The 13,445-nt window shown below is 42.1% G+C and overlaps 1 protein-coding gene across 3 annotated transcripts in view; it reads left to right on the forward strand.

The window, feature by feature from the left end:
* Positions 1-13,445, forward strand: part of LOC139540689 (arf-GAP with coiled-coil, ANK repeat and PH domain-containing protein 2-like) — a 120,471-nt gene that overhangs the window by 93,411 nt on the left and 13,615 nt on the right. For all 3 annotated transcript variants that reach the window (XR_011668254.1, XM_071344553.1, XM_071344554.1), the window contains exons 10-12: positions 8,646-8,758; positions 9,739-9,790; positions 11,278-11,378. Coding sequence is in view for 2 of the 3 variants with exons in the window: in XM_071344553.1 (XP_071200654.1) it covers positions 8,646-8,758; positions 9,739-9,790; positions 11,278-11,378 (266 nt within the window). In the remaining variant the exon portion in view is untranslated. The remainder of the gene's footprint in view (positions 1-8,645; positions 8,759-9,738; positions 9,791-11,277; positions 11,379-13,445) is intronic.

Below are 13,445 nucleotides of genomic sequence, written 5' to 3' on the forward strand. Positions count from 1 at the left end.
ATCCCCGATTGACTGCTTCAAGGACTGTTTCATTGACTCCTATAGTTTGTCTTCAAATGTTTCCCACAACAATCCTTGGAATTGAACAGTGAATTAATAGAAGTTCAATCGTTCCTCCAACACCCTGACTGTTTGTGGTGTCTAGTGTTACAGAGGAAAGTTTGGCAGGGGTGAGATCTAGCTCATGACAATGGTGGCTAGCCTGTCGGGTTATGGGGTTGTCGGTGGCTCTTTCAGAGAGAAGTCAACTCTGCCCCAGACCACAGGTGTTAGTTAGTTTACTGTTGCTGATAACAAGGATGAGGATGCAGCAGACACACTGAAAGGATGCATCGTCACAGAACTAGAATGGCGTCCCCATTCAAGTCAATGATGCCGTAATGGGTGGACTGCCAACCATTTTAAGAGTCATTCCCTCGTCCTTCTGTGTGTTTTCTAGGCCTGTATCTCATGCCAACTGAACATGACCCTGGATTACCGTAGCTATCCCTGTCAGTATCTTTCTTTGATCAACATCTGATCTCACCTAGGCCTAAATCAAATAAACCTGTATGTTTGACCATCATAGGGTCAATGACTTGAGAGTACAGAACACTATATGTATGTTTGTATGTGTGTATGTATGTACAGTGCCTTCGGAAAGTATTCAGACTAATTTACTTTTTCCACAATTTGTTACGTGACAGCCTTATTGTAAAATGTATATTTAAAAAATAAACATATCATCAATCTACACACAATAACCCATAATGACAAAGCGAAAAAAAACGTATTCAGACCCTTTGCTACGAGACTCGAAATTGAGCTCAGGTGCATCCTGTTTCCATTGATCATCCTTGATGTTTCTACAACTTGGAGTCCACCTGTGGTAAATTCAATTGATTGAACATGATCTGGAAAAGCACACACCTTTCTATATAAGATCCCACAGTTGACAGTACATGTCAGAGCAAAAACCTAGCCATGAGGTCGAAGGAATTGTCCGTAAAGCTCAGAGACAGGATTGTGTCGAGGCACAGATCAGGGGAAGGTTACCAAAAAAATTCTACAGCATTGAGGTCCCCAAGAACACAGTGTACTCCATCATTCTTAAATGGAAGAAGTTTGGAACCACCAAGACTCTTCCTAGAGCTGGCCACCTGGCCAAACTGAGCAATCGGGGGAGAAGGGCGGTCAGAGAGGTGACCAAGAACCCGATGGTCACTGACAGAGCTCCAGAGTTACTCTGTGGAGATGGGAGAACCTTCCAGAAGGACAACCATCTCTTCAGCACTCCACCAATCAGGCCATTATGGCAGAGTGGCCAGACGGAAGCCACTCCTCAGTAAAAGGCACATGACAGCCAGCTTAGAGTTTGCCAAAAGGCCCCTAAAGACTCTCAGACCATGAGAAACAAGATTTTCTAGTTTGATGAAACCAAGATTGAACTTTTTGGCCTGACTTTAAAGCGTCACATCTGGGGGAAACCTGGCACCCTCCCTACGGTTAAGCATGGTGGTGGCAGCATCATGCTGTGGGGATGTTTTTCTGCGGCAGGGACTGGGAGACTAGTCAGTATCGAGGGAAAGATGAACAGAGTAAAGTACAGAGATCCTTAATGAAAACCTGCTCAAGAGCGCTCAGGACCTCAGACTGGGGCAAAGGTTCACCTTCCTACAGAACAACGACCCTAAGCACACAGCCAAGACAATGCAGGAGTGGCTTCAGGACAAGTGTTAATGTCCTTGAGTGGTCCATCCAGAGCCCGGACTTGAACCCGATCGAACATCTCTGTAGAGACCTAGAAATACCTGTGCAGGTGCTTCAAGCTTGTAGAGTGATACCCAAGAAAACTCGAGGCTGTAATCGCTGCCAAAGGTGTTTCAAAAAAGTATTGAGTAAAGGGTCTGAATACTTTCCAAATGAACTGTATACAGTTGAAGTTGGAAGTTTACATACACCTTAGCCAAATACATTTAAACTCAGTTTTTCACAGTTCCTGACATTTAGTCCTAGTACAAATTCCCTGTCTTAGGTCAGTTAGTATCACCACTTTATTTTAAGAATGTGAAATGTCAGAATAATAGTAGAGAGAATGATTTATTTCAGTTTTTATTTCTTTCATCACATTCCCAGTGGGTCAGAAGTTTACATACACTCAATTAGTATTTGGTAGCATTGCCTTTAAAATTGTTTAACTTGGGTCAAACATTTTGGGTAGCCTTCCACAAGCTTCCCACAATAAGTTGGGTGAATTTTGGCCCATTCCTCCTGACAGAGCTGGTGTAACTGAGTCAGGTCTGTAGGCCTCCTTGCTCGCACATGCTTTTTCAGTTCTGCCCCAACATTTTCTATAGGATAGAGGTCAGGGCCTTGGGATGGCCACTCCAATACCTTGACTTTGTTGTCCTTAAGCCATTTTGCTACAACTTTGGAAGTATGCTTGGGGTCATTGTCCATTTGGAAAGACCCATTTGCGACCAAGCTTTAACTTCCTGACTGATGTCTTGAGATTTTGCGTCAATATATCCACATAATTGTCCTTCCTCATGATGCCATCTATTTTGCACCAGTCCCTCCTGCAGCAAAGCACCCCCACAACATGATGCTGCCACCTCCGTGCTTCACGGTTGGGATGGTGTTCTTTGGCTTGCAAGCCTCCACCTTTTTCCTCCAAACATAACGATGGTCATTATGGCCAAACAGTTCTATTTTTGTATCTTCAGACCTGAGGACATGTCTCCAAAAAGTACGATCTTTGTCCCCATGTGCAGTTGCAAAACGTAGTCTGGCTTTTTTATGGCGGTTTTTGAGCAGTGGCTTCTTCCTTGCTGAGCGGCCTTTCGGGTTATTTCGATTATAGGACTCGTTTTACTGTGGATATAGATACTTTTGTACCCGTTTCTTCCGGCATCTTCACAAGGTCCTTTGCTGTTGTTCTGGGATTGTTTTGCACTTTTCGCACCAAAGTACGTTCATCTCTATGAGACAGAGCACGTCTTCTTCCTGAGCGGTATTACGGCTGTGTGGTCCCATGGTTTTATACTTGCATTTGGAAATTGCTCCCAAGGATTAGCCAGACTTGTGGAGGTCCACAATTTTTTTCTGAGGTCTTGGCTGATTTCTTTTGATTTCCCCATGATGTCAAGCAAAGAGGCACTGAGTTTGAAGGTAGACCTTGAAATACATCCACAGGTACACCTCCAATTGACTCATATTATGTCAATTAGCCTATCAGAAGCTTCTAAAGCCATGACATAATTTTCTGGAATATTCCAAGCTGTTTAAAGGCACTGCCAACTTAGTGTATGTAAACTTCTGACCCACTGGACTTGTCATACATTGAAATAATCTGTCTGTGAATAATTGTTGGGAAATTGACTGACTTGTGTCATGCACAAAGTAGATGTCCTAACCGACTTGCCAAAACTATAGTTTGTTAGCAAGGGTGGAGTGGTTGAAAAACAAGTTTTAATGACTCCAAGCTAAGTGTATGTTAACTTCCCTACTTCAACTGTATGTACTGTACCCGTCAAAGGTTTGGACTCCCTCATTCCAGTTTTTTTGTGTGTGCTATTTTCTAATAGTGAAGACATCAAAACTATGAAATAACACGTATGGAATCATGAAGTAACCAAAACATTGTTAAACAAATCAAAATATATTTTATATTTGAGATTCTTCAAAGTAGCCACCCTTTGCCTTGATGACAGCTTTGCACTCTTGACTGCTTTTCCTTCACTCTGCGGTCCAACTCATCCCAAACAGCGGCAGTTAGCCTAGTGGTTAAAGCGTTGCGGCAGTAACCGAAAGGTTGCTGGATCGAATCCTTGAGCTGACAATTCAGTTAACCCACTGTTCCCCGGTAGGCCGTCATTGTAAATAAGAATTTGTTCTTAACTGACTTGCCTAGTTAAATAAAGGTTAAATAACAAAAACCCATCTCAATTGGGTTGAGGTCGGGTGATTGTGGAGGCCAGGTCATCTGATGCAGCACTCCATCACTGTGTTTTGGGCCATTGTCCTGTTGAAAAACAAATGATAGTCCCACTAAGCACAAACCAGATGGGATGACATATCGCTGCAGAATGCTGTGGTAGCCATGCTGGTTAAGTGTGCCTTGAATTCTAAATAAATCACTGACAATGTCACCAGCAAAGCACCCCCATACCATCACATCTCATCCTCCATACTTCACGGTGGGAACCACACATGCAGAGATCATCCATTCACCTGCTCTGTGTCGCACAAAGACACTGCGTTTGGAACCAAAAATCTCAAATTTGACCTCATCAGACCAAAGGACAGATTTCCATTGGTCTAATGTCCATTGCTCGTGTTTCTTGGCCCAAGCAAGTCTCTTCTTCCTATTGGTGTCTTTTAGTAGTGGTTTCTTTGTAGCAATTTGTACCATGAAGGTCTGATTCACGCGGTCTCTTCTGAGCAGTTGATGTTGAGATGTCTGTTACTTGAACTCTGTGAAGCATTTATTCGGACTGCAGTCTTAGGTGCAGAGGTAACTTCAGGGTCTTCCTGTCCTGTGGTTTTCCTCATGAGAGCCAGTTTCATCATGGTTTTTGTGACTGCACTTGAAGAAACTTTCAAAGTTCTTGACATTTTCCGGGTTGACTGTTTCATGTCTTAATGTAGTGATGGACTGTCGTTTCTCTTTGCATAGTTGAGCTGTTCTTGCCATAATATGGACTTGGTCTTTTACCAAATAGGGCTATCTTCTGTATACTGACCCTACATTAAGAAGGAAAGAAATTCCACAAATTAATTTTTAACAAGGCATAAAAAGAAAAACTCTTGAAAAACCCTTGAATGAGTAGGTGTGTATGTATGTATGTATGTACGCTACCGTTCAAAAGTTTGGGGTCACTTTTAAATTTCCTTGTTTTTGAAAGAAAAGCGCATTTAAAATAACATCAAATTCATCAGAAAGACAGTGTAGACATTGTTAATGTTGTAAATGACTATTGTAGCTGGAAACGGCAGATTATTTTTCATGGAATATCTACATAGGCATACAGAGGCCCATTATCAGCAACCATCACTCCTGTGTTCCAATGGCACGTTGTGTTCGCTAATCCAAGTTTAGCATTTTAAAAATCAAATTGATCATTAGAAAAACCTTTTGCAATTATGTTAGCACAGCTGAAAACTTTGTTCTGATTAAAGAAGCAATAAAACTGGCAGTCTTTAGACTATTTGAGTATCTGGAGCATCAGCAATTGTGGGTTCGATTAAAGGCTCAAAATGGCTAGAAACAAAGACTTTTCTTCTGAAACTCGTCAGTCTATTCTTGTTCTGAGAAATGAAGGCTATTCCATGCGAGAAATTGCCAAGAAACTGAAGATCTCGTACAATGCTGTGTACTACTCCCTTCACAGAACAGTGCAAACTGGCTCTAACCAGAATAAAAATACTGAACAAAAATATAAATGCAACAATCAACAATTTCAAAGATTTTACTGAGTTACAGTTCATTTTAAGGAAAACAGTCAATTAGAACCTTATCTATGGATTTCACATGCCTGGGAATACAGTTATGCATCTGTTGGTCACAGATACCTTAAAAAGAAAGGTATGGGCGTGGATCAGAAAACCAGTCAGTATCTGATGTGACCACCATTTGCCTCATGCAGCGCGACGCATGACCTTCGCATAGCGTTGATCAAGCTGTTGATTGTGGCCTTTGGAGTTGTCCCACTACTCTTCAATGGCTGTGCAACGTTGCTGGATGTTGTCGGGAACTGGAACACACTGTCGTACACGTCGATCCAGAGCATCACAAATATGCTCAATGGGTGACATGTCTGGTGAGTATGCAGGCCATGTAAGCACTGGGATATTTTCAGCTTCCAGAAATTGTGTAGAGATCCTTTCGACATGGGGCAGGCCGTGCAATATCATGCTGAAACATGAGGTGATGGCGGCGGATGAATGGCACGACAATTTGGCCTCAGGATCTTGTCACGGTATCTATGCGCATTCAAATTGCCATCAATAAAATACAATTGTGTTCGTTGTTCGTTGCTCATTCCATAACCCCCCCGCCGCCATGGGGCACTTTGTTCACAACGTTGACATCAGTGAACTGCTCGACCACACGACACCAAATGGTCTGCGATTGTGTGGTCGGTTGGGCGTACTGCCAAATTCTCTAAAATTAAATTGGAGGCGGCTTATGGTAAAGAAATGAACATTAAATTCACTGGCAATATCTCTTGTAGATATTCCTGCAGTCAGCATGCCAATTGCACGCTCACTCAAAACTTGAGACGTCTGTGGCATTGTATTGTGTGACAAATCGGCACATTTTATAGTGTTTTTTGGGGGGGCCCCAGCACAGTTGCACCTGTGCAATGACCATGCGTATTAATCAACTTCTCGATATGCCACACCTGTCAGGTGGATGAATTATCTTAGCAAAGGCGAAAGGCTCACAAACAGGGATGTAAACACATCTGCGCACCAAGTTTGAGAGAAATACGCTTTTTGTGCGTATGGACAATTTTTGGGATATTTTATTTCAGCTCATGAAACATGGGACCAACACTTTACATGTTGCTTTTCTATTTTTGTTCAGTGTAGTAGCTGGCTCGTTTTGCCTCTAGACTTTCCCCTAACCCTGGACCAAGTTTGGGAAACCCTGCTTTGGAGCATAAATACCATCTGGGATATAAACATGTATGTCTCCCCGGGATAAGCTACTACCGCACTATTCATTAACTATGCGATCGAAAGCACCCCATTTGACCGTCATGTCTCGGGCCAGGAAATGGATAGAACCCTCTTCAGTCACAGAGGAAAACACAGGGATAATTTCTAAAGATTCACCTTAACGTTTCAATTGCTAAACATGATCACATTATATAGGTAACTTCTGATCATTGCATAGCCTACGTGATAAGAAAGTAACAGTTTACAGGGAGACGCACAACAATAGGTTTCCGCGCCAAACCAGTTGCCGGTGCTCCAAACTCTTATACATGTTTCTTCTTTTACTGATGATCAGCAACAATCAGTAGGACATCGCTAACCCACTTTATTATAAATAAATATATGTGCTCATCAACCGTAAATCATCTGGTTATTCATATAAGCATGTCTTTAGATTAAGTGACGGAGGACATTGGACCATCGTCACACTGGGTGAGGGAAATGCCGCGTTCAAAACAACTGGGAACTCAGAGTTCGGTGCGTTCAAGACAACAGGGACCTTGAAAAAAAACGAGCTCCAACTGGGGATTTTTTTTTTTTTTTTTTTTACTTGTCATCCAACTTAGAATTCCAAGTCAGCTCCTGTATAAACAGAGTTATGGTAATGTGGCTGTATTGTCTTTCACGAGGTCACAAACATGAAACAAAACGGACCGGGTCGTAGCTGGCTTCTCCACCTACCGTTTACACATTCTCCAAAACATGGATATTGTTCAGTTCTCAAGTTCTGTGATGTAGAAGAAGTTCCTTTGTTCTCTCTGTGTCTCTTTCTGCATGGCCAGGAGGAGAGAGTCTCCTCCAGGAATTTACGACCTGAGATAACAGAACCTGGGTGTAGGAGGTTGAGAGGGGGAAGCCACTCACTATACCCAAAGAGGGCCACGTCATGACAGTCTATACAAGCAAGTCAAACACCCATGAGTCCAAATCTACTCCACATCTCCAAATCATAAAACTTGTCATATACAGTGTCAATATTTATGTCACTGTTTGTTACAAGATGACATGTCGTCATAGCCTGGGTTGTTCTGAACAGAATGAGCCTATGAAGGACATTTGCCTCAGCAAACGCACCTGAATGCGCTCATGACTACTTTCTATGGACACCAAAATTACGATCTGTTTCTCCGAATAACCTTGTGAAAGCCTAACACCGTAAGATCGTATGTTGACAAGAGATCAAGCACACCTGACCCAGATTGTGATTTATAATGTACCGTTTTTGTACAACAACAGAAATTGTGTGCATGGCGGGGATGCAGGGTTGTGTTCCAAAATAATGCTTGCTCTAGTTCCTCAACGACACAGCTCAGAGAGCTCAAAAAAGTACCTTATAGTTGAAGATTTCTTTGTCATAAAAGTGCATTGAAATTGCTTAGGTGTATGGCCACTTGGAGACACCAGTCAGTCATCTCACTCAAACCCTTGTAATTTTTTTGTCTTATGTTGCACCTTCCCCTACATTTTTCATGTTACTGAATGTATCCAGAGTATTTTAAGATTTCGTTATCAACAAATGTTACGAAAAGTACAGTCAATGTAAAATGCACAGAAAGTGAACAGTGTAATATTTGGATTCAGACTTGTCAGGTAAACTGTTGTGTACTCACCTTTGGTTAACAACAAAAAATCCCATTATCTCCAAACTGTTCCCTATCAATTGCTACCATGGATGCATTTTCATATTTGTTCTGTAAGAAACATTTAAATTTAGCCCTATATATATAGGCCAATTCCCACGAGTGCAACGGGTGAACGCCCACCGTAGCAAAACGGGCATTTCTTATTAAACTAGCTGGTGATACCTCCTTGTTCTGGACCCCAGATGTGTGGCTCAGTGGCACAGAGTACTGAGTCACTCATCGTCCTCAACTGGCCACCCACAGTGAATCAGGATCAGACTGTTTCTGTTGACACTCCTGACTGACTCTCTCTTGCAGGACTTCTCGAATGACGACACCAAGCTGGAGTACAATGTGGACGCAGACAATGGCATCGCGATGGAGGGCTACCTGTTTAAGAGGGCCAGTAATGCCTTCAAGACATGGAACAGGTCAGCTGCAAGAAATTATGCTCTTATTTCTTCCCTCATTCTCTGACATTCCCTCTTTTTTTCTCTCTCTCCTTCTCCCCCTTGTCTCTCTCTTTATCGTTCTCCCCCGTTTCTCTCTCTCTTTCGCTCTCTCTCTCTCCCTTCACCTTCCCCCCCTGTCTCTTTCTGGTCAAGCTGATATGTCCCCGAGCACAGCTTCACCAGTGCACTAAACTCCACAATACATGTCCAGTATGTTGAACATGCATGGAAGAAGTAATCTTTATGTCCTCTAACTGTATGGTGATTAGGGTGGAGAGGTGATAATTCTCTGTTTAGTATGAATCCGCCCATGGCCCTAGTCAGCCAGGTGGGAAGGATGGATGGAGGGAGGTAGGGATGGATAGAGGGAGGGATTCAAGCTGCTGAGGCGGCGTCTCCATGGCGATCAATAGTGACATGTGGCGTAGTCAACTGACACCACGGGGAGCGCTGCCTGATTGGCGCATGGCTCTGTGTGCTGCATGGAGTTAGCAAGTAGACCTCCAGCTCTTTATTGTCCTGTAGCCTCCAAAGCCATTCCCTGTACTGCAAGTTGGATGTCTCTGGAACCATGCCTTTTTAGAATAACTTGTAATATCTAATCAACTATTTGTCTCAGGCAAACAATTGGGTTTCAAATGTTACAAAGTTAAATGTTACCACACACAACCTTTTCCCCAATATTTTCTGTCAAACCATGACAAACAGCATAGTTTTCTAGAATAGGAATCCAGGATTTAAAAACCATATTATCAGGTCTAGGGACATTTAATCTATATATTTATATTTCATTAAATCTATAACCATTTCAATTTACTTTCTTAACTAACTTGTTTCTCTGAGAATAGTTGGAATGCTAGCATGCATTTCAGAGTCAACCTTCAGCCTCTGAGATAAATGCGATAAATTGTGTCACCCGTTTACTTGTGACCGTGACTGCTGGTGTGATCTCCTTTCAGGCGCTGGTTCTCCATTCAAAACAATCAGTTAGTTTACCAGAAGAAATTCAAGGTAAGTCCGATGACTCCAGCAGTGTCCCAAATGGCACCCTATTCCCTATAGGCCCTGGTTAAAAGTAGTGCACTTAATAGGGCCATGTTCTGTTAAAATCTCCACCCGGCACAGCCAGAAGAGGACTGGCCACCCCTCAGAGCCTGGTTCCTCTCTAGGTTTCTCCCTAGGTTCTGGCCTTCGTAGGGAGTTTTTCCTAGCCACCGTGCTTCTACATCTGCATTGCTTGCTGTTTGGGGTTTTAGGCAGGGTTTCTGTACAGCACTTTGTGACATCGGCTGATGTAAAAAGGGCTTAATAAATACATTTGATTGAAATAAATTTGATTGATTTAGAATGCAGACTCCAACTGCACCACCCACCATCAAATATACACTACTGTTCAAGTTTGGGGTCACTTAGAAATTTCCTCAACTGGCAGCTTCATTAAATAGTACCCGCAAAACACCAGTCTCAATGTCAACAGTGAAGAAGTGGCTCCCGGGATGCTAGCATCCATCCCGGGAGCCACTTCTTCACAGTTGACATTGAGACTGGTGTTTTGCGGGTACTATTTAATGAAGCTGCCAGTTGAGGACTTGTGAGGCGTCTGTTTCTAAAACTAGACACTCTAATGTACTTGTCCTCTTGCTCAGTTGTGCACCGGGGCCTCCCACTCCTCTTTCTATTCTGGTTATAGCCAGTTTGCACTGTTCTGTAATGGGAGTAGTACACAGCGTTGTGCGAGATCTTTAGTTTCTTGGCAATTTCTCGCATGGAATAGCCTTCATTTCTCAGAACAAGAATAGACTGACGAGTTTCAGAAGAAAGTTCTTTGTTTCTGGCCATTTTGAGCCTGTAATCGAACCCACAAATGCTGATGCTCCAGATACTCAACTAGTCTAAAGAAGGCCAGTTTTATTGCTTCTTTAATCAGCACAAAGTTTTAAGCTGTGCTAACATAATTGCAAAATAGTTTTCTAATGATCAATTAGCCTTTTCAAATTATAAACTTGGATTATCTAACACAACGTGCCATTGGAACACGAGTGATAATGGGCCTATGTAGATATTCCATAAAAAATCTGCCGTTTCCAGCTATAATAGTCATTTACAACATTAACAATGTCTACACTGCATTTCTGATCAATTTGATGTTATTTTAATGGACCAATTTTTTTTTTTTTTAAACAAGGACATTTCTAAGTGACCCCAAACTTTTGAACGGTACTATACATGTTTCACTTCCAGCCCAATATTCCCCCTACATTTTTTATGTCATGAAGTAGCGTTGAATAAGGAGCACAGTTAACAGATGATGAGTTTGTGGAATGTGGAGGAAAACAATTCACTGCTGCTGGTTACAATGTGAAATCAGAATCTATGAAGCATTTCCATTTGAGCATGTGTGTCAGAGCGCTGTGTGTGTGCAATTGTATCTGAGTTGTGTGTATTGTGCATTGTAGTGTGTTCGTTTTACTAAGACTGTGTGTGTTCTCCTTACCCAGGATAATCCCACAGTGGTGGTGGAGGACTTGCGGCTATGCACAGTCAAACACTGTGAGGATATCGAACGCCGCTTCTGCTTTGAAGTGGTGTCCCCCACCAAGTGAGTACACACACACACAATATATTGCACATACAGTTGAGGTCGGAGGTTTACATACACTTAGGTTTTTCAACCACTCCACACATTTCTTGTTAAGTAACTATAGTTTTGGCAAGTCGGTTAGGACATCTATTTTGTGCATGACACAAGTCATTTTTCCAACGATTGTTTATAGACAGATTATTTCACTTAGAATTCACTGTATCATAATTCCAGTGGGTCAGAAGTTTACATACACGAAGTTGACTGTGCCTTTAAACAGCTTGTGAAATTCCAGAAAATGAGGTCATGGCTTTAAAAGCTTCTGATAGGCTAATTGACATCATTTGAGTCAATTGGAGGTGTACCTGTGGATGTATTTCAAGGCCTACCTTCAAACTCAGTGCCTCTTTGCTTGACATCATTGGAAAATCAAAAGAAATCAGCCAAGACCTCATAAAAAAATTGTAGACCTCCACAAGGCTGGTTCATCCTTGGGAGCAATTTCCAAATGCCTGAAGGTACCACGTTCATCTGTACAAACAATAGTACGCAAGTATAAACACCAAGGGACCACGCAGCACGTCAAACCGCTCCGGAAGGAGACGCGTTCTGTCTCCTAGAGATTAATGTACTTTGGTGCGAAAAGTGCAACTCAATCCCAGAACAACAGCAAAGAACCTTGTGAAGATTCTGGAGGAAACAGGTACAAAAGTATCTATATCCACAGTGAAACGAGTCCTATATCAACATAACCTGAAAGGCCGATCCAAAACCGCCGTAAAAAGCCAGACTACTGTTTGCAGCTGCACATGGAGTCAAAGATCATACTTTTTGGAGAAATGTTCTTTGGTCTGATGAAACAAAAATAGAACTGTTTGGCCAAAATGACCATCATTATGTTAGGAGGAGAAAGGTGGATGCTTGCAAGCCGAAGAACACCATCCCAATCGTGAAGCACGGGGGTGGCAGCATCATGTTGTGTGGGGGTGCTTTGCTGCAGGAGGGACTGGTGCACTTCACAAAATAGATGGCATCATGAGGAAGTAAAATTATGTGGCTATATTGAAGCAACATCACAAGACATCAGTCAGGAAGTTAAAGCTTGGTCGCAAATAGGTGTTCCAAATGGACAATGACCCCAAGCATACTTCCAAAGTTGTGGCAAAATGGCTTAAGGACAACAAAGTCAAGGTATTGGAGTGGCCATCACAAAGCCCTGACCTCTATCCTATAGAACATTTGGGGCAGAACTGAAAAAGCGTGTGCGAGCAAGGAGGCCTAGAAACCTGACTCAGTTACACCAGCTCTGTCAGAAGGAATGGGCCAAAATTCACCCAACTCATTGTGAGAAGCTTGTGGAAGGCTACCCGAAACGTTTGACCCAAGTTTAACAATTTAAAGGCAATGCTACATAATATTAATTGAGTGTATGATAACTTCTGACCCACTGGGAATGTGATGAAAGAAATAAAAGCTGAAATAAATCATTCTCTCCACTATTATGACGTTTCACATTCTTAAAATAAAGTGGTGATCCTAACTGACCTAAGACAGGGAATTCTTACTAGGATTAAAAGTCAGGAATTGTGAAAACCTGAGTTTAAATGTATTTGGCTAAGGTGTATGTAAACTTCAGACTTCAACTGTATACAGTGCATTTGGAAAGTATTCAGACCTCTTCCCTTTTTCCACATTTTGTTATGTTACAGCCTTACTCCAAAAAAATATATATGTTCATCAATATACACACAATCCCCCATAATGACAAAGCGAAAACAGGGTTTTAGAAATGTAGTAGTCAGACCCTTTGCAATGAGACTCGAAATTGAGCATCCTTGATGTTTCTACAACTTGATTGGAATCCACCTGTTATAAATTCAATTGATTGGACATGATTTGGAAAGGATCACACCTGTCTATATAATTTTCTAATTTTTCCCCCAGGTAAGTTGACTGACAACATGTTCTCATTTACAGCAACGACCTGGGGAATAGTTACAGGGGATGAATGAGCCAATTATAAATTGGGGATTATTAGGTGACCGTGATGGTTTGAGGGCCAGATTGGGAATTTAGCCAGAACAC

This window comes from Salvelinus alpinus, chromosome 16, assembly GCF_045679555.1.
Source record: "Salvelinus alpinus chromosome 16, SLU_Salpinus.1, whole genome shotgun sequence".
NCBI classification, from domain to species: Eukaryota; Metazoa; Chordata; class Actinopteri; order Salmoniformes; family Salmonidae; genus Salvelinus; species Salvelinus alpinus.